This window comes from Zea mays, chromosome 7 (assembly GCF_902167145.1).
Source record: "Zea mays cultivar B73 chromosome 7, Zm-B73-REFERENCE-NAM-5.0, whole genome shotgun sequence".
NCBI lineage: Eukaryota > Viridiplantae > Streptophyta > Magnoliopsida > Poales > Poaceae > Zea > Zea mays.
Window position 1 is genome coordinate 178,204,765 of NC_050102.1, and position 20,532 is coordinate 178,225,296.

The window sequence follows — 20,532 nt, forward strand, 5'->3', positions numbered from 1 at the left end:
GTTTGTCCCTTGTATGTACAGTACTGGGGAGATATATCTAGAAGTCGTAGAAGAGCTTGTTTGGTGGAAACAATGCAAGGACCAATGCAAAATCTTTCGCTGTGGCCGCATTGCACGAAAGGTTGATTCTTCTTTCGCCATCTCTCTATGCGCAAGCAAGCTTTTTTTTTCTCGTGTAGGGAAACGGAAAAGGTGAAAAAGACACTCCAAAGATGGGGAGGGTCGCTCGCCAGACAAAGGAAGCTTTTCAGAGAACACTCCCTTGGCTTTTCCAGAGGAGAAAAGAGAGAGGGAAAGAGAAGGGGTAGCTAGCCATAGAGGATGAGAAAGAGATAGGAGAGCGAGAGGCGCTGGGCCGGGTCAGAAGTCAGAGAGCATTAGCGGGGGAAAAAACTGGTTAAAGTCCGTGCACACATAAAGGGAGCTGTAAAGATGTAAAATCACCACTGCGAGCTCTGCTTTTCCACACGCGCACACGTAGTAGCTCCCTCTCGGCCGCCCTCCCCTCTATCACTCATGCTCTTCAATTCAATCTGTGGTGTGTGTTTGGCAAGTCAATGCCCAGTTTATTTGCACTGCAAATTATTAACCTAAGGTTTTGTGTGGTAGGTACACACATAAGTGTAGGCCCCCTTTGTTTCCTATTGCTAAAGTTTAGCACTGCACTTTTTCTAAAGTTTACCTACTAAAGAAACAATCAGGATGGCTAAAAGTATTGTGCTAAAGTTTAGCACCCATTAGCACATCAGCTCCATCAAATGTGCTAAATTATGCTAAAAATGGTCTCCGATCCAACCCCATTTTGCATTGAATATCCCTTCTCTCTCCCCACCATTGGTCGCATGCTCCTCGTGGATCATAAGTGTTAAAGTTTAGCACTTTATCCAAACAGCTCTATCTCAAATGCTAAAGTTTAGCATGTGCTAAATTTTAGCGGGTGCTAAACTTTAGCACTAGGAAAAACAAACATGCCGTTAGTCGACCGTCACAGTTTTGATAGCCAGCCTGTCACTAAAACCTAATTATATCAAAATAACTTCTTAGCCCTCCTAACCCATGCATATATATATATATATATATATATATATATATATATATATATATATATATATATATATATATATATATATATATATATATATATATATATATATATATATATATATATTTGCCACCAAGGCACCAACACAACATTTTACCCAAAAAAGTACTGGCCTAGGTTAGGTGGCCAATTTTCTTTGCTTACCACACAGGGTAATGTGCCAAGGTTATTAACCTTAGAGGAAAATGCATGCATGCAAAGTTCATTATATTACGAACCAAAGGAGTTGATGGAATTACCTTATTGTGATTCATGAGCTAGCACTAGAATAATAACATGCTTGCAGATGAACTGCATCACCTTGCCCTGTGTGCAAGGAAAAGCTTTCTGCAACTTTGTACATCGCCCCCTGCTGCAGCCTGCAGCATGAAGTTAATATCACTTGCAACTTGATTTGCTTGTGTTGTTATATATATACCCAAAAGAACCAAATAGATATATTGTACTTAGATATGATAGCGAAAGATGAATTATATAACTGGACATCTTCCAATACGTAGGTCATTATTACCAAAGTAGTAGGAGTATGAAATCATTTCTGCCTGATCTCCATAAGTCCATAGTCCATATGGTTGCCATCGATCCGCCATTTTCACACGGCTCTGAAGTATGCAGGGGCGCTGCAGTGCAGTAGTAGCTAGCGGCAGCTGGATGGAGAGTGAGCACGGGCGAGGTGGCTGGCTAGTAGAACAATCAAGCAGCCCATCTGCCCCCGTGCATGCATGCGACAGGCCACAGGGGGAAGGGGCCTCAGTAACTGCACGAGCATGAGCATGCGCCTATGGGTGCTGCTGAGGGAACAGGACATGCGTCCAAGCTCGTGCACTGCCACACGTGAGTGCACGCCAGCTAGGGCTCACATCCGTGAAGCTTCCAAACTCTCTCCTCTCTCTCTCATTCAAACTTGAGCTTGCTGAGCCGAGCTACCGATCTGCAGCATCGCATGGCCTGTGGGGTGCAGGCGTGCAGCTAGGTCAGTACTGCAGTGCATCATCCTCTCTCTCTCTCTCTCTCTCTCTCTCTCTGCACAGTTACGTACTGCTTCTCTTCTCCCCTAGAGAGAGAGAGTGTGTGTGTGTGTGCAGAGAGTCACAAGTGCATGGCCAAGGGCTCTTCTTTGGCTGTCTGGTAGTCTTCTGTAACTCTGTTGCTCCACATGGTGTCACATGCAGCAGTGCCTCTCCGTCTCCGATCCCTGGCCTTCTCTTCTCACCTCTCTCTCTCTTCTGCTCATACACGACAACAGTTTCATCCTGTTGTTTGCTAGTGTGTATTGACTGCTTGGCAGATCTGAACCTGCATCCGTTTCCAAAAGAAATAAATATATCATCGATCCAGCTTTTCTTTTACTAGTTTATTATTTACACGATCGAGTAGGTTAGCAAAGCAATGGCATATATACGGTACACACACACTGATAGACATTTCCTGGCTTTTCTTGCGGAATCTAATCATGCCTAGGCTTGGCAAATGCCAGCCGGCCATTGACGCTATCCCCGGCCTCTTCCTTTTACCCTAGTGGAATGACAGTGTGCTAGCTGGTCAAAAAAGCTGGACACAAGGGTAAACTATATGAGAGAGACTAGTGTAGTGTAGTGTTGATTTTAGTTGCAAGGGGGGTATCAAAGCATGCATGCAGTACAGTACTACTGGTAGTGGTAGTAGCTAGCTCCTATGCAAAGCTCCGCTTTAAGAGGACACCGTACCTAAAGGCCACCCTGCAGTCCCACTACCAGTCAAAGAAACATAGTCTCACTCAGCTCCCCTGCCTGCCTGCCTGCTCCAACAAAAACAAATTAGCATCCATGGAGTTTTTTTGTTTTGTTTTTTGGATTCCATCGCTATAGTTTCTCACGAGGAAGCCAAGACAAAAGGAAATGCCCGTGCATGTTTCATGCCTCTACAGAACTGGGGCGGCAAAAGCAAGTGCTAGCTATACATCATTCAGGGCCATTTGTGACGAGGCATCGATTTATTGAGGTGGACAGAATAAGCATTTCCAAGGAATTATTCTCCACGAACAGGCTCATGTGTTGTGTATCACAAATGGAAAGGAAATGAAGATGCAGTCAGTGAGTATAATATCTGGTACAGTGGGGGTGGTGGTTCCAACACATAATGAGAGCCTTCAACTGCTCTGAGACGCTTCAGCTGGCTTTCCTGCTTACGCAAGTGGCCTGTACCACGTAAACTGAAGACCACCACATTTTGCTGTTGGTCCCCTTTCTGTGCTAATAATAATAAAATTTACTGCGAACCGATGAACACCTTTCTAATCAATCAAGGTCGTAGTGTATGGTTCTTAATGTAGATGTGCTTGTCTCCTTGAAGCATAGATGCAAAATGCCCACAAATGCATAGTGCTCTGATTTATCATGTGAGGCGGCATATAGGTTATCTCAAGCTAATGTGTTTCTAATAGAAATGGTTTGCTGTTCCTGTGCGTGAAACTAGGCAGGATGAAAGTAAAAAATTAAAAAGATATTGATTAAGTAATTAACCAACTCAAATTTGCACATGATCTCCCTCTCCCCCCACCCCCTTCAAACTCCCAAAAAAATAAATATGTAATACACATAAAAACTGAAGCGTGGGCCCGGTGAGAGTTGTCCATGTCATGGGTTCAAGCAGCCTCTCCGCATTTGTGGGGAAAGGAAATGCTTGTATCGGTTTATCCTTTTTTGAGAACCACATTAGTGGGAGCCTTCAACACTAAATTTATCTTTTTTTAAAAAAAAAGTAGGCACATATATTGAATTATTCAGATATAATACAACGTTGTACTAATGTGATAAAAAATAAAGAATAAAGTACGGTATGTACAAAGTATAGATCTATATGGTCCTCAATGTAAAATTCTTACATATGCACCTAAACCTTAAAGCATATGTGGTAGGAATGAAGTAAATGAATTGACTACTCATACATTTCTTCATTTTATTGCTGACTTGTTGCTTCAGGATCTGTGCAGTTTTTAGGGAGCAATCCTTATTTGCCAATAACTTTCTTACTGCTGATTTTTCTGAAAGTGAGATCCATGAGGCTATTTCCTCGATGAAACGAAATAAAACATCAGGTCCGGATAGCTTCCCAGCTAAATTTTATCAACATTTTTGGGTAACCATTAAGGAGGACCTGATGCGGATGTTTTGTGACCTCTCTAAAGGAGACCTTCCGCTCTTTAGTCTTAACTTTGGTGTTATTAGTCTGATTCCAAAGGTTCAGGAGGCAAATGTAAGTCAACAATACAGACCGATTTGCCTTCTTAATGTGAGCTATTAGATTTTTACTAAGATAGCTACAAATAGAATGTGAGCAATTACTTCGAAACAAGTATTTAGGCTCAAAGCCTTTGGTTCAAGTTGAGTGGATAAATGGAGATTCCCACTTTTGGTCTTGCTTAATGAGGGTGAAGCAAGATTTTATTCGCTTTGGTTCCTTCCTAGTAAAGGATGGATCTCAAGTTCGATTTTGGGAAGACAAGTGGTTAGATGGTGCTCCTCTGAAAGACCAATACCCCTCTTTGTACAATATTGCTAGACCTAAGTTCTCCACGATAGCCAAAGTTTTGAGTTCCTCTCCTCCGAGTATCTCCTGGACGAGGCAACTCTTTGGATCCAATTTAAATGCATGGAATGATTTGTTGGCACGTATGGAGGGGATTGTGCTGGGTCAGGATCCGGATGCTTTTTACTGGAACTTAACTCCAAGTGGAAAGTTCTCGGTAAAATCACATTATGTTGCCTTGATGCTTAGAAATACCCCTAACATGAATAAAGACTTATGGAATCTAAAGGTACCCCTAAAAATTAAAATTTTCTTATGGTTTTTACGACGTGGAGTGATTCTCACAAAGGACAATCTAGCTAAGCGAAGTTGAAAAGGGAGCTTAGACTGTGTTTTTGTTGTCATAAGAAGGAAACTATTAACAATATGTTCTTTGAATGTCGTTTGACTCGGTCAGTTTGGGGCATTCTGGATGTGGCGACTAGTATCGCTCAACTAGAAAATGTGGGTCATATGTTTGGGCCTTGGCTCCACAATTTCAATAAAGTTAGGAAATCTTTGTTTCTACTTGGAGCAGCGGTCTTGTGCTGGTTGCTCTAGCTCTATAGAAATAACTTGGTTTTTAAGGAAAAACTATTTACTCTCCTTTGCAGGTTATCCTTTTGGCGGCTCGTTGGCTCTCGAGTTCTGCTATCCTCCAACGGGAGGATCTTCAAGATTTGGTTGTAGCGGGGTCGCAACTCTTTGTGCGAGTGGGCACGGTCTCTTTTTTCTGGGCGTATGGGCGGCGATCTAGTCTTCGGATTGATTGTTCCTAGCTGGGATTTTTGGGACTTTTTCCTTTTATCCGGTTGTGTGCATTTTGCTTGTACCAAGGCTTTATATCCTCTTGATGTAATGCACTTAGGGCTGACAATGGGCTATAATTTTTGCACTATAAGATTTAAGGATCGAAGCGGGTTAGGATCGGGCTTTATTTCTAGTCATTTTTGAACTATAATTTATTTAGGGCCTTGACATTTTGTGAAGAACTATTTGGATCACGATCCATTACCACCCCTAAATGCACTTGGTATTTTTATAAAAGCTTCCTTTATCGAAAAAAAAGTATAAAACCCCTTGACATTTCCATCTAATAAATAAATAATATAACACAACAATTCCAATGGTGACATATCGGGGATGCAGGAAAAGGCAACATGTGTTTAGCAGCAGAGACGCGAACATGGGATACTTGTGTGGGCTGAGGAGCGCAAACAGAGGAAGTGCGTGCGTGCGTGCAGCATATGCAGAGGGAATTAACCAAGCGACGGAGGGAATGTTGCGAGCAATGATTGTCCCAGCAAGCTCCCTCGACGCATATGTCTCGCCAGATTCTGATGCAAAGATTTCAGATCTCCACAGATAAAGCTAGCAGAGGCAGGGGAGCGGGAGAGGCCGATCGATGGCAGGAAAAAGGAGGAAAAGCTAAGCGTGAGGGAATCATTAGAAGTCGCCGGCTTTCAGGGCCCCCGTGGGCCACGCCCATGCTCATGCTCATGCATGCCAAAGCCCTCTAAAGATGAGGAGATTTCTAAAAGCCTGTAAAAGCTCCGCGCTGTAACTTATATCTACCAAAAGAATGTTGCTCTAGCTAGACATGCATGGTAGACAAACACGGAGGCTGTCTTTATAGGGAGGGGGGGAAAAGGTGTAAGTGTGTAGTGTAGTGCCTCATGTATTGCTAGTTTGCTGCACACTTTGATTAGTAGTAGTTGCCAGCAGGAATCCGAAGTAGAATGATCGATCTAACCAGTTTAGATTTACTTTCAGCTACGGTAGTAAAAAAAAGGTTGCAACAGCTAGCAAGAACATATAATCTGAAAACACAGCTTGTATAGTGATCTAGTGTTCTAGTTGACTCAGATGAGAGACAAGCTACATACAGGCAATACTCTGACATGTATGCCCCACTACCAGTCCGTATTCTACGGGTCCAAGTGTATGTGTATGACTCAGATTTGTATTATAGGGGGATGTATGCGTACGTACCTCCTCCTGCTGCTGGCCGTAGCGACCACAGCGTGCAGTGCAGTGGTGCGTCGCTGGCGGATGAAATGAAAGCCAGGGGTAAAGCCAAACAGAGGCGGTAGATTCCTCGAGGTCTTGGCCTGGAGCGCGTGTCCATCAGGCTCTGAACCGTTGAACGTGAGGTGAAGGCGGTAGAGAACAAGGCAGACTACACCGCACCGGTAGCTAGCCCGGCGCGCTGGCGGAGGCGACGACCGGCAGCAGGAACCATCCCGTCCCGTCGTCCGTCCGTCCGTCCGCCGACAGGCGCCTGGCGCCGATCATGTGCGCAGCAGCCCGCTGCCGACAAGACGAGGAGGACGCAGCCCGCAGGCGCGTCCGTCCCCATGCCAAGCAAAAGGTTTTCAACGCAGCAGCTGGGCTCGCGTTGCTACCTGTTCCCTTTGCCGGAGCAGTTCTAGCCCATGATGGCGATGCGCAGGATCAGCTCCGATCCGCTGGACTGGAACCGGAAGCCATGCTTGCCAGGCATCTCCTCCATCTTTTGATTCTTGGACGCTCTTGTCTTCCGATCCCAGCTCAAGTTCCCAGCCAACACTTGTCTTGAATCTTCAGCTGCATGCCTCAAACAACATGTTATCAGGTGACGAGGAGAACAGGCAGTAATAAGATGTTTACTTCTCGGTCTTGCAGATTACAGGCTGTGCAGTAACAACATGTTATTACGTGTTATTACGTGTGTGCAGATAAAATCCCAAACAGTGAAACTGTTCATCTGAAGTTTCTGATCAAGCACTGGCGACTGTGGATACAGCTGGTAGTGACACACCACTTGCTCCACTTCGAAGGCAATATCATTGCCTGTGACATACGGTCCAGCATGGGAAATGACTGCACTGCCACACTGATCCTCTGGCATCCTGGGAATGCGAGGGTAACTGGCCAGTGATGTGATTTTCCTCTGAACAAACGGTGAACAGTAAGGACTGGAGGTATGAAAGAGAGTCCCAAGAGAAAGGATGACCCAATATTAACAGAAAACTTTCTAGAAGAGGTGCACACCACACAGACACAGCAAAGGACTGCAGGTTAGAAAAGAATGAAGCAAATAGGAGGATCCAGGGATAAATGATTACAGCAATACTACAGGGAACAGGACGATGAACCACACCAAACTTGAAAAATCCATAGGTGAATATTGATACAGGATTCAATGGTTCACACAAAGATCATAGGAACATACAGTGAAAATTATCAGTGCTACCGTTCAGGAAAGCAAATGCTAAATCTGTTTCTTGGATCCGAGAAGGCCGGCACATGTTCAGATGATGATGAAAGGTCATTCATGAATAGAACGGAAGTATATAATGATATTCAACTTCCACACTGCTTTGTCCAGATCATTAAATTCAGCGCCTACCAGCCCGTCTTTTACTCTTCCTCCGTCTGCCCTTGTCATCAGAATCACTGTCTGTGTCTGACGCAGACTCAGATTCAGAAGAAGATGATGATGATGATGTGCTGTCCCTCCTGTGCCTTCTCTTCTTCTGCTTCCTTCTGTGTTGCCGCTTCTTGTCCTCCGAGTCTGATGAACTATAACTTGAACTGCTTCCAGAAGAGTATTCAGAGCCTGTCACTGATGATTCAGAGTCGAACACCGAAGCACCACTACTGTTGCTATCTGAATCACTCGGCGATCGATGCTTCCTCTTACTCTTTCCCTTTTTTCTTTCGGCCTTCTCCTTCTTCTGTTTTTCTTTCATCAACTTCAGCTCCTCTTCCCTCTCCCTTATAATATCAGGATTCTCGAATTGATAAGAAACCGGTACGCTTTTCTTCAGCTTAGGGTTCTTAAGCTGCTGCGTTCTTGAGGGCCGTGATATGTACACCCGCTCATTTTTGCACTCATACGTCCAGTGACCATGCTGGAAACACTTCTGGCATTGGGTATACGCGCCAACGGAACTAGTTTCTGAAGCTTTTAGCTTCACAGTGCCCAGCTTCGCAGCCTTCTCTGTACTCATCAAATACATCTGTCTCTTGGCTTCCTTCCTCTCCTGCCAGCGGCTTGGTCCCTCTTCCTTTTGCCCATAGGCATTGACATTGCGGGCAGCAGCAGCCGCAGCTCGTTCAGCTTGAGCCCTGCTCAAACCCTTGGCCACTGATAATGTGGCTGCCTTTATTCTGTCCGCAGCAGCATGTGGCTTATCATCATTCCCGGACATCTTGGTTCACTCAAAGAGAACAAGATTATCCCAGATCAGCAACTCTGCAAAGAATAATCTTGTGCTGATCAGTAAGGAACTAATGAGTTCAATAATATGATAATAGGATAACCTCAAACCAGCCAGAATTAGGACACGTGCACACAACATTCAAACCCAACATCTCACCCATTTTTCTATAAGGATAAATACAATACAAGGCACACATTTCGTCAGAGTATATTGGATATTTATATATTTTGGTTTCACATTCGTCGGACACTAAATATAACAAAATAAGAGTAGATAACTAGATAAAGTAATTACATAAATATATCAGTTCCATATTTCAGTTTTTACTGGAGTAGAGTGGCAGTACATGACCATTGGAAGTTTTAATTAGATTATCAAGTTCTCACACAAACACTAGTTTTTTCTCGCATTGCTATTGTTCACGCATATAAACAAACAAATCATGAGTTCTAATGGCCCGAATTTAAAGCTGTCTATGTCTGAGATAAGTCTTGCAATTTCAAACAACCAATTCACCCAATTAACCATATATCATATATACCATGCAAAATTCAATCATCATATCCCAAAAGACTAACAGAAGAGATCAACCAACAACCCATCACTAGCTACCGGGTACATTACAGACAAAATGTATATATCAATCATGGCTATTAAAACGTCGTTTAAATGCTAAAACGTGATTATAAGGCAGAACGTCCAGACGTTTTGATTAAACCTCATAGAACATCCGTGAAACACGTTTAAACGTTTGTTTCACGTCGTTTAAACATTTTAGGATGTTTAAGGCACATTACAGTCGTTTTATGCTATTGGGCCTCTCAAAGGCCCATCAAGCCCTAGCTCAATACGCCAGCCTCCCTCTCCTGTCCTCCAGCCCCGCCGCCCGCCCGCGTCCTCCAGCCGTCCAGTGCCGCCTCCTTAGTCCCTCCTGCCTCCTCCAGCACCACCACCCATCGCCGCCGCCAACAGCCAGCGCCAGCCACCGTCAACGCCACCAGCAGCCAGCGCTGCCCTCTAATTCCTCTAGCAGCCAGCGCCGCTAGTAGCCATCAGGTCTTAGGTCAAGACGCCAGGTGCCAACAACCAGTGAATCACCACTTCATAATCGTCCTGCTCTTCTATTTGGTAAGTAATCTGGTTCAAGATCACGAACCTGTTTGTCATCCTGTTTGGTTGCTCCTCTATAATTTATTTGTACCCAACAGTCAGCATTCAGCACTTGCTGATCTATCTGTTCGCACTCAATGTTCTTGATCAAGACATGGATGCTCATGCTCTTGATATTGATAAGTTGGATGATGGTTACTAAACTAGATGCAAGTTCTAACTTGCATGTTGCATAGTTTCATAGACTTGTGTGATTATCAACTTATGAGTATGAAAATATCATGTCCTGTCGTTTTATGTCAAGTCTGAAAAGACGTTTCAACGTTTAAATGTTGAAAAGGTGGCTCCTAACAGTTTATCGTTTTACCGCTTTAATAACCATGATATCAATAACAAGCAAGCACTAAGTCTGGTTGGCGAGAACCAAGAGCTGTAAACAAGTAGTACACTTTGCACGAAACAAAAGGCGAATATTACTAATTCTACTGATAGAGAATCAACATTCCAGTGCTCCCTAGTGATAGATCTGACGAGAAATTAGCCACAGCCTCGGGGGTGAGAAGGCAGAGGCAGGGAGGCTCGATGAGCTACATAAAGGACACATGGTGAAGCGTACAGTGGCTCTAACTTGGTGACATGAGCACCATAATCCCGTCGAAGGGACGATAAGTCTATGAATTATGTGTGATATCCTAGCCCCTGGGATGATGATATCCTCTCTCAATGCTTAATAGAATTAATAGAGTATTCATACCAACAAGGTGCATCTTCTTTTTCGGAAGTCTATCTCGAAAGAACCTTCAAGTTAAGCGTGCTTGGCTTGGAGCAATTTGGAATGGTGACCGACCGGAAAGTTTTCTCGGGTGCGCATGCAAAAGACTCGTGTTGGTCTGTGGGGACAATATATGATCCTAGAGAGCTGCCAGGAGTAAGTACCACCGGTCCAGGGATTGGACGGGGTGTTGCAGGTGGTATCAGAGCCGACCCTCGCGGTTTCACAGGCGTGTGTGTGTTAGGTGTTCGGGTATATGGCACATGGCGTATGTTGGCCCAGAGTGGTCACATAATATGACGACACTAGACACACAGACGTGGCTAAGAGGGGAGGTTCCTAAATTAGGATTGACCGACGAGGACGTCGGTCTTCTAAGGGGGTGGATTGTAATATCCTGACCACTGTGATGGTGATATCCTGGCCCAAGGCTTAATATAATTAATTGAGTATCTATACCGATAAGGTGCATCTTATTTTTCGGAAGCCTAGCTCGAAAAAACCTCTAAGTTAAGCGTGCTTGAGCAATTTGTGATGGGTGACCGACCAAGAAGTTTTCTCGGGTGCGCATGAGTGGGGACAAAGTGTGTACAAAAGACTTGTATTGGTCTGTGAGGACAATATATGATCCTAAAGAGCTAACAGGAGTAATTACCACCTGTCCAGGATTGGACGAGGTGTTACATTATGGGTCTGTCTAAGCCTATGAAATGTGGACCTGATGACAATTTTGAGAAGCTCGTTATTTGTAATGGGCTAATGGCAAATTGCCAAGGGTCCGGCGGAGTCTATGGAATGTGGGGTTGATGGCTATTTTGCGAAGCACATCCTTTCCAATGGCAAATAGCCAATCCCTTCTCGGACTGGCGCGTCGGTGGTCCCTAGGAGGAGGTGCGCCGCGGCGGCGGCGCTGATATGGGAGAAGGCGGGCGACCACACGCGTGCGTACAGGGAGGCAGGGACCTGGGTCTATGCGCGAGGAGGAGCATACGCAGGTGCACTACGCAACCTTAGGGTATCCAACAGAACGACGAATCCCCAAGACCCCCACCCCAATGCCATTGAATTAGTCGACGGACGCTGCAGGCATGGAATCTGATAAGATAGCGAGTCGGAGCGGGGCAGGAGAGGTGGAGCGAGCCGACTTACCAGACGGAGCGCAGCGGAACGGAGGCCGCAAGGTCACCGCCGTGTATTAGGGTTTGGCAGTCGGGGTCGGGGTCGGGGTCGGGGTCGGGAGGGAGGGAGGAGGCCGCCCGGTGCCGATTTGATTTGAGAGGTCAGTCTGGACTTTGGGTTCTGGACTCTGGACTCTGGAGGAGATCGAGGACGAGCCTGATTGACCGGTTGGGCTGGGCTGCGAGCGGACATTCAGTTGGGCCGCATCGGTCTTGGGCTCTTTATCCTTTTGCTTTAATTTTTAAGGAAAAATCGTTCATTTCCGTTTATGCTCAATGTCGATATCAAAGGGCATAGAATTGATTTGTGTTCAATACTAAACTAATCATGATATTAAAATGAGATGTAATTTTAATTCTATTGTTTGAATGTCATTGAATTTAAGTTTGAAGACGTGCCGTCTAATTCTACGCAATACAGAAGGGTGACACTCTGTATTACGAGATAGAGTTTCTAGTAATATTTCCATTCAATGGAATTGAGTCTCTGATTCCAAATCTTAATTTTGTGTGCAACCAAACAACAGAATTTTAGAAATATGGTTTCAATTCTCAATTTTATGCTCAAATATCGACATCTAAATAGGGTATTAATGGAAACTAGTGTCATGCCACTGTAAACAGGGAAAATGGTCGACGCTAATTTTTATATTGATTCGTTCAAAATTATATTATACATATCCCAATCATTTTTGTTTTTTCGTTTTTTGATAGATGAAAATGGGATAAATGGTATTGGTGTTTTTGTATCTTTTTTGTTTTCCACTTTTAGTCAAGATATCTCGTGTGTGTGTGTGTATATATATATATATATATATATATATATATAGTTTATCTATTAAGAGCCCTGGGCTCTATATAACTGTAGAGAGCCCCAGCCCACGTCCGATCACTTTTTACGCAAGCGAACAGATTTATCGTAAACGGAAACCCATTTTAGCGTAAACAGAGTAACAACCGCGAGCCCTACATGTTTACGCTATTCCATTCTTCCATTTATACATAATAGTGATTTAGCATAACTACTCCAGCCGACCCACGTTCCAGAAATAAAGGAATGGGCCCACTACCCCACTTCCCACGCGGTCAAACACTTCTATACCCTAACCCCCGCGCGGTCAACCATCCTGGCCGACTCGCCGCGTTTCTTCAGCGGTCGCCTGGGCGATTCTTGTTCATCCGCCGCCGCCAGTCCGTTTCGCCGTCCTCCACCGCCGCACGCCCTCAACATTAATCGCCGCCGCCGTTGACAGCATCGTCGAGCCGCTGCCGTTGTCAATCTTGCGCGCCCCGCGTCACATTGGCTCACGTCCGCGGTCGCTATGTCGTCCGGATTCCAAGGTGCTCGAGTTTATTTTTTAATTTTATGCTTTTCAATGCAACCTACTAATCTCCTTCCCCACTCTGGCAGTGTGAATCGCCTGCATTTGTCTCCGCGCGAACTCAACACTAATCGGCGTTGTCAACAGTCTCCGCGCGAACTCAACCCTAATCGGCGCCGCCGTTGACAGTGTCGTCGAGCCGACCGCTGCTGTAAATCCTCCGCCACTGCGTCCTATAGGTATTTCACATGCCTACCAACGGTCTTCATTGATCTTACTGTTCTTGTGCGATTATGGTTCAGTTATTTATCATAGATTCTTTAGGTTTGATAAAGGTTCACGGACCTGTTCTTTTGAACTCATTGTATGCTCAAATTGTGTGGGTGAAGATATATGCAATGATGTGAATTATACATACCTTTATGAAGTAGGGGTTGATATTTTGATGTGGAAACAAGTGTAGTGGGGAGGTTGAATTATGTACCGTGATAGACCGGACAGGCCCTTGGGCTTCCTTGTATGGCTAACTTTCTGCATTGATAATTCCACCGTTTCTCATAATGTAGTCTAGGGCCTCGGAGCATGATCCATGTTTGCATCCAAATTTCCTAGGTTGTTTCCATCTATCAGGTGTTGCTCAGAAAGTTTTATTAACTCCTTGTTTCGTATGAAGTGAGCTGCCTCTATGAGACCGGTGACACCAAATGCCCAGCACGAACCTAAAGAACAAATTACAAGCTCAGGTCTAATAGTGTGCGCTCAGCAATTATGCATATAAGTTACAGTAGCGAATTGCTAATAGGTAGTCACATTGCATGCTTACCACAGTCTCCCTGATCTTGTATTGGTGTCACAGCTCCATAGGTACTCCAATTGACAAATGTCGGGAGCATGTCAGGACCTAGTGGTCCAAATGGGACATCTGTACCAAAAGGAGCACCGCCGCCACGAAAAGGGGCGCTAGGTCCTATAAGATGATAACATAGATATCTTTAGAATAAAGTAACAAAAATATGGACAAATTGAGTCCCAGCCTCAGAATGAAGCAGTGACAAACCTAGCCTAGACTTATAATGGGGAGGACACCGATAAGACGATTAGTTGCAATTAGTAGTTTATAACCGATTGGCACCAAGGAAGCAATAAGCTTGACTAACAGATGACTAGATAACATTGCCCAGGCAGATTCCATTCCCTTTTGTTTTTTTCTTTTTGAAGGCTATAGTCCTACAGAAATGGACAAGTTGTGAGGTAAGGGTTTCTAGTGGCTCACACAGCTGTGCAACCCAGTACCACGCTGCCAACAACAAAACAAAAGTTGGACCAGCAGGATTTCCTCCCCTAAATCGACCATAAACCACAGAGAAAGAGAGAAACCTGCCATCTATCCACAGAGAAAGAAAAGGCAGGGATGAGAATGGCGTGTTTGCCCTCTTTAGTGGCTCTGAACAACAAGATACAATTCATTTTTTATCCTCTGTTCTGCATTTTTTTCAACATAGAGGCGGTTCTAGCAAACCAAACTAATCACTCAACAATCATAAACCGATCTTAGCACATAGCTAACAGCCACAAATCAAACCAATCCAAACTAGCTGAAAGCAAATGATTAGCTCGGGGTGACTTGGCCATATGTGCTTACGGCGCTGCGAATTTTTGCGAACACCTGTTTTTTGCTCACATAGGTCTTGCTGACAGAATCATTTACAAAAAATACCGAGTTTTTTCTATTATAACACTTGTTTTAACAGGTTTCTCCCTTATAGTTTTTTTAATGTGACCTTCTCTATAGTAGTATTTACAAGTGCTATTACTCTTTAAAATAGTATTTTCACCTCTTTTTATTATTTCATTTTCCTTTATTTTTCCCTTCTCCTAAACTTATTGTATTGCCCCCAATCACCATCACATCTGTTCGTTCGTTTCTTGATAGCATTCGGCGCCGCCAATTTTCTAATGTCTCTATCGTAATAGTGTGTAGCTTAATTGTCAATTCCCATCTGTACACTCAGTTTAGAAGAAGGGGAAATATAAAGGAAAAAAGAAATAATATTTGAACATTTGTTTGCATGTTTATTCAGTCATATATACATATTTATGTTGATGCTTATTAACTACTAATATTGCATAAATATACATTTTCTTGAGTAAATATTGTTTTTATTATCAGTCTGTTGGTTTGCATATATGTAAATGGCAATTTTTATAAGGCAATGATATAATTTTTTTGATGTTTGACTGTGTTGACATTTAATTCGTTAGGGTCATAAAACAAATTAATGACATTTTTTCAATTAGTTCGTATAATCATTGGTGTATATGTTGTTCTAACTCAATGAAGCGCATATGTTTTACATTGTTCTTTTGCAGGCTGCTGTTTCAACAATGCGGAAGGTTGATCGACCCCCAACCAATCCGAAGCGTTTAATCATTGAGTCAAGTCAAGAATGTTTCAGTGTTGACATTCCACGCTCGACTGACATGGCAGACCCCACAAATACGCCGTCTGATGGTGATCCTCCGCAGCATAGAAAGACGGGTGTTGCAGCTGCTGCTAAAAACATTGTTATGCCTAATGTGGATGATGATGATGACTTTGAGCCACCCAAAAAGAAGTGCAATATCTCAATGGATGCCCCAAATAAGACGCAAGTGAGTTTACTACATTGCAGAAATTAATTGTTTCCAATATTTTAATCATGCATCTAATCTCAATACATGTCTTATGTGCTGAAATTTATATCTTTCTACATTACCTTAGCTCATTAATACAAAACAGTCATAGTACAAGTAACTTTGTATAAATAAGAAAGCATAAATTGTGATATTTAAGTATTCACATATTTATCCATCTATCTACCTTTTCATTTCATAAGCTCAACATCAGATGCAACCCAGGAGATGTTCTTGCGTCCATTCAGATATTGAATGAAAGGCAACGTCAAACTATAGTCAGAAAAGGATTTTCTAGTATTCTTGACATGACAATTGATGCAATTGGATGTCGAACACTTCTCTGTTGGCTCATGCAGAAGCTAGACCCCAGGGACATGACTCTTCGTATTGGTCCAGACAAAGAACTCAAAATCACCAAGCAGACTGTCCATCAGATATTGGGTCTTCCAAATTTGGGTGGTGGAAAGCCCCTTAATATTAATGAAGCGAACGCTGCGGCAACACTTCGGGCCTCATTGAATATTAGCAAGGATGAGTTTGTTATTTCAAAGCTCCAAGACAGATTGAGGCTAGGCCAGGATGATGATCTGTCTATCAGATGTTTTTTTCTCATTCTCTTCAACCGACTGCTATTCCCAACAGCTAGCTGGTCTATTTCTTTCAATGAGGTTGTACTTATAGAAGAAATGGAGCGATTCCCTCAAATTGATTGGTGCCATCTAATTTTTAGTGACTTATGTGAGGCTGCCCAGAGATGGCACAACAGGAGCATTAACAATGTGTCGGCGACGATATATGGTTGTTCCATCATTGTTCTTGTAAGTTTCAAAATTAAGTTGTCAAATCTTTTATTAGATTATTCATTTGCAATTTGAAAATACATAGACATATTATGTGTTTATGTTCATTTGTATATGACTCTCATGAAATATTTATATTATGTAGCTGTATTATTTGGATCATTTGCATCATGCTGCTGCTCCAAACAACAAAAATGGCACTCCACGCATAAAGTATTTTAATAAGAATATTATAAGGGCGTTGTCAATGGCCGATAAGCGGAAGCCTCGCCAGGGTGGTGAACCATTTGGTGTTTGCCCTGTGAGTCTTCATTTCTTCTATCATATTTTTCTTGTTCTTTATAACAATGTTATTTACAACTAGTTACATAATTATTAATTTTGATTATGTTTCATCAGTTTCGTAGCCTATTAGTTAGCTTGTACCTTTGAACCCAAAATGTGCATTATGTCTTTACACTCAAACCTGACATAGTACAAGTTATAAAACATTAAGTAGCCCTTTCTGAAGAAAAAAACTCTATGATTGGGTTACCAAGTTGATCCAAAGTAATAATTTTTGGGAGCACCATTTATGATTAACTTTGTCTTAGATATTATATAATTACCCTCTAGTAGACTAGTACTACTGCATGGATTTGCTTGACTCATCTTACTGGTTGTTATTGCGCATTCTTGCATTTTCTTTGTAAAGTAAATATTCTGATCAAACTCGATCCATGAACAGTACTGCAAATGGGTGTGGTGAGGGACTATTTGTCTGTTTGATTGGGATCTGCCAGGCATTGATCATGACCCCAGGCAGATGAACTTGTGCGCCTGGGAGCACTGCCTGTGCCTGGCAGGTTTCCTAGGGATCCCAAGCAAACAGCCACTGAAAGTATATATTCATGTCGAAATGTTTTCTTGCGTTCACTATAATATGCCTGGCAGGTTTCCTAGGGATCCCAAGCAAACAGCCACTGAAAGTATATATTCATGTAGAAATGTTTGCTTGCGTTTACTATAATATGGCTCCCTATCAAATCTATATTACATTTAGAATGTCCTGATAAATAAGAGGTGTCAGGATTGCTATCCTTGTATATGGAAGCTGAAACTTGCAGTATGCATGGCTGGATGGTTTGAAATATAGTTTGTGGTCTTCTTTTCTTTCTTAGTTGGAATACACATCTTGATTTTAGTAGTCATATAACGATATCAATTCATGCCATGCGTCAATCCATATACATAATTATTAATTTTGATCCTGTTTCATCAGTTTCGTAGCAGCAGTGAGACATGTTACGTCTCAAAATCGCCAACTACTTGCCAGATTGAGGTTAGGTCATATACCCACTATGATCTTTGTTGTCTGTTGCTTTACCATACTTATCATATCATTATTATCTTTTTTTACTTCAGTTTCCTATGAGGCCAGAAACTTTTGATGAAGACCCAAATCAACATGATCGACTTCCCAATATAATCATCCAACTCCCTCTTATGCAAGACTTGATGGCAAATAAGATTCAGATGCTTCCTGCACATCAACGCCAGAAGTTCCAAGCTACGTTGATTGATTATGACTTAGAGGTTGGCAAAATATTTGTCTCTATCAAGCAATGTTTGAATACTATTGGTACAAAGCAGTCCAATCTAGCTCCTACATTTGGAGAATTGATTGATGAGGTTCTTCGGGCCGATAAATCTGTTACACCAAATATTGTTAGTATTTAAGCTTTATTTATATATCTTTTCTGTATTGATATCTTGCATTTCATGTTTACATATTCTTATTAACGTATACTTCATATTTTTTGTGCAGCAAGGTCAGACAGTTGTAGGTGGCACAGTTGAAAATGATTCTGGACCAGTATTTGACAAGACTCCTATTGGGAGTGTTTCTGCACCAGGTCTCTTCTTATCTGAATTAGAATGTGCTCGCGCTCTTCGGGCATACTTGTGTTCTAGGTTCATTGAATTGGACAGGTACATAATTTTCAATTTCTTTGACTTGGCATATTTTTTATTTCTTTTTAATTCTGATTGAACAACATTGTGGCAATTTGTTGTATGCTCAATCTTTTCTTATGTAGAAATATAATTGACTTTGGTGAACATCGCGCCAATTGTTGTGACATACAATAATCTTTTGCTGATGGCGCATGTCTCGACAACGTGTTTATGCAATGTTTCATTGAGTGTGTCCGCGATGACTGGTCTAAACATATTCCTCCACTCAATGCTCACCAGCTCATTCTAGATGTTAATGTTGGGGTATGACTTCTACATTTATACCTCTTTTTTAAATGCATATCTTTAATGGAAATTACATAATACTTCTCTATCCTATTAGGCTATATTGAACTTTGAGGAGCAGGAGCAACATAGTAAGTCTCCTCGTCCATTTGACCCTTCAGTTTTAGAGAGTTACCTATTGAAGACACTGCCTTCTTTCAAGCAGCTGGATGACTACAAATCAGTTATTTTCTGTTCCTTCACCCTCCACACTCTCACCTCATTTTGCTGCATTTAAATTTTAATCCAATCATCCATTTTGTGTGCATGTAGATAATGGTACCCATGCTACGATCTGGACATTGGACATTGTATGTTGTTAATCTTCAGATTGGACGCATACATGTGTTAGATTCCAAGCCTTATGGACCAGAGATGGGTGGGACTATCTGGAAAAATTACCATTGTATACCTATGGATTTGGGTGATAGGAAGGTTTCATGGGTCAGGTTAATGATGAGTAGGCTCAATCTAGCTATTCAAAATGCTCGACCAAGATCAGCTCTCCCTGCTTTTTTGAAGTACCCTATTGAACTCATGAATAACTGCCCAACAATGCAATTGGGGTCTAATGATTGTGGATTCTTTGTCATGAGATATATGCAGAACTACGACTACATGGTTGGAGCTATGAATGCAGTCATTGATCCGGTACATAATACATAGATAGTTTTTTTTGTTGTTATGACATAATGTATGTAGAGTTATGTCTAACTCACCTTTCCTTATATTTGTTTGCAGGATTATTCAGAGGACATTCGCTCTCTTGTACTGCATTACCTAATATTCCATCGACTAAATAGAAACAGCTTCGTGGTCTCCCACCTGGACAGATTCAAGTTCTCTCAGTAGTAGCCTAGTATAGTTTACTATCTTAATATTAGTATGAACATCATGGTCTGATGGCTTTTGGTGGCTTCAAGTTATCTCAGTTCTAGCTTAGTTTAGGGTAGTGTCACTGAATGGTGTTCATGTAAATATTGGTCTGTTGGCTTATGTTAGGATTCAGATAATACTTATGTCCATATGCAGCTCTTAGCAAACTCTTATATACATCGTACCAGATATGTTTTAGATGGTTATATTTATATATGATAGTTCTGCACTTTATCATTTGTCTTATGGTTTTTATATCTTATTCAGTGATGTTCTTCATTTATATGCTTTCTTTCTAAGTTCATTTATTCAGTCTTTTCAGTTATTCTCTGGATTGATTATGCAAAAACCTGATACTGTTTATGCATATTACTGAATATGTTTATGTTTTTTGTATACTTATTTACTTTATGCGCCTGTTTATCCACCATCATTGTGCTGCTTATCTTTGATCAGTTCTGTTCAATATTTTCAATAATTCCTTGTATTGACTATGCAAAAAATCCGATAATGTTTGCGTATATAAATGAACAGGTTTACCTTGTTTTATGTACTTATTTACTGAATGCGCCTATCTTTGTTTATCCAGTGTTAATGTGTTGCCTATATTTGTTCAGTTATGCATAAATCTGATGCTGTTTATGCATATAACTGAACATGTT

The 20,532-nt window shown here is 42.1% G+C and overlaps 3 protein-coding genes across 3 annotated transcripts; 2 read left to right on the forward strand and 1 right to left on the reverse strand.

Annotated features, from left to right (window-relative positions):
* Window positions 1–7,774: 7,774 nt before the first annotated feature.
* Window positions 7,775–12,029, reverse strand: LOC101027165 (zinc finger CCHC domain-containing protein 10). Its single transcript, NM_001279712.1, has 2 exons — window positions 11,888–12,029; window positions 7,775–8,888 (listed from the first exon to the last, which is right to left on the reverse strand). Exon 2 carries the CDS (start codon window positions 8,842–8,844, stop codon window positions 8,029–8,031), a length of 816 nt encoding a protein of 271 aa, NP_001266641.1. The 5' UTR covers window positions 8,845–8,888; window positions 11,888–12,029; the 3' UTR covers window positions 7,775–8,028.
* A 3,690-nt stretch (window positions 12,030–15,719) lies between these two features.
* Window positions 15,720–18,800, forward strand: LOC109941220 (uncharacterized). Its single transcript, XM_020541756.1, has 7 exons — window positions 15,720–15,890; window positions 16,271–16,732; window positions 16,860–17,015; window positions 17,976–18,035; window positions 18,119–18,421; window positions 18,522–18,609; window positions 18,793–18,800. Exons 1-7 carry the CDS (start codon window positions 15,720–15,722, stop codon window positions 18,798–18,800), a joined length of 1,248 nt encoding a protein of 415 aa, XP_020397345.1.
* Window positions 18,537–20,060, forward strand: LOC109940827 (uncharacterized). Its single transcript, XM_020541141.2, has 5 exons — window positions 18,537–18,685; window positions 18,793–18,973; window positions 19,053–19,178; window positions 19,268–19,645; window positions 19,736–20,060. The coding sequence occupies exons 2-5, from the start codon at window positions 18,881–18,883 to the stop codon at window positions 19,844–19,846; spliced, it is 708 nt and encodes a 235-aa protein (XP_020396730.1). The 5' UTR covers window positions 18,537–18,685; window positions 18,793–18,880; the 3' UTR covers window positions 19,847–20,060.
* The last annotated feature ends 472 nt before the right edge of the window (window positions 20,061–20,532 follow it).

Coding starts and splice junctions, on each gene's coding strand:
- LOC101027165 (NM_001279712.1), bottom strand. CDS start 8,844: ATGTCCGGGAATGATGATAAGCCACATGCTGCTGCGGACAGAATAAAG.
- LOC109941220 (XM_020541756.1), top strand. CDS start 15,720: ATGGCAGACCCCACAAATACGCCGTCTGATGGTGATCCTCCGCAGCAT. Junction 16,733..16,859: donor GTTGTTCCATCATTGTTCTT/GTAAGTTTCAAA, acceptor TATATTATGTAG/CTGTATTATTTGGATCATTT. Junction 18,422..18,521: donor AATCTGTTACACCAAATATT/GTTAGTATTTAA, acceptor TTTTTTGTGCAG/CAAGGTCAGACAGTTGTAGG.
- LOC109940827 (XM_020541141.2), top strand. CDS start 18,881: ATGCAATGTTTCATTGAGTGTGTCCGCGATGACTGGTCTAAACATATT. Junction 19,179..19,267: donor AGCTGGATGACTACAAATCA/GTTATTTTCTGT, acceptor GTGTGCATGTAG/ATAATGGTACCCATGCTACG. Junction 19,646..19,735: donor TGAATGCAGTCATTGATCCG/GTACATAATACA, acceptor ATTTGTTTGCAG/GATTATTCAGAGGACATTCG.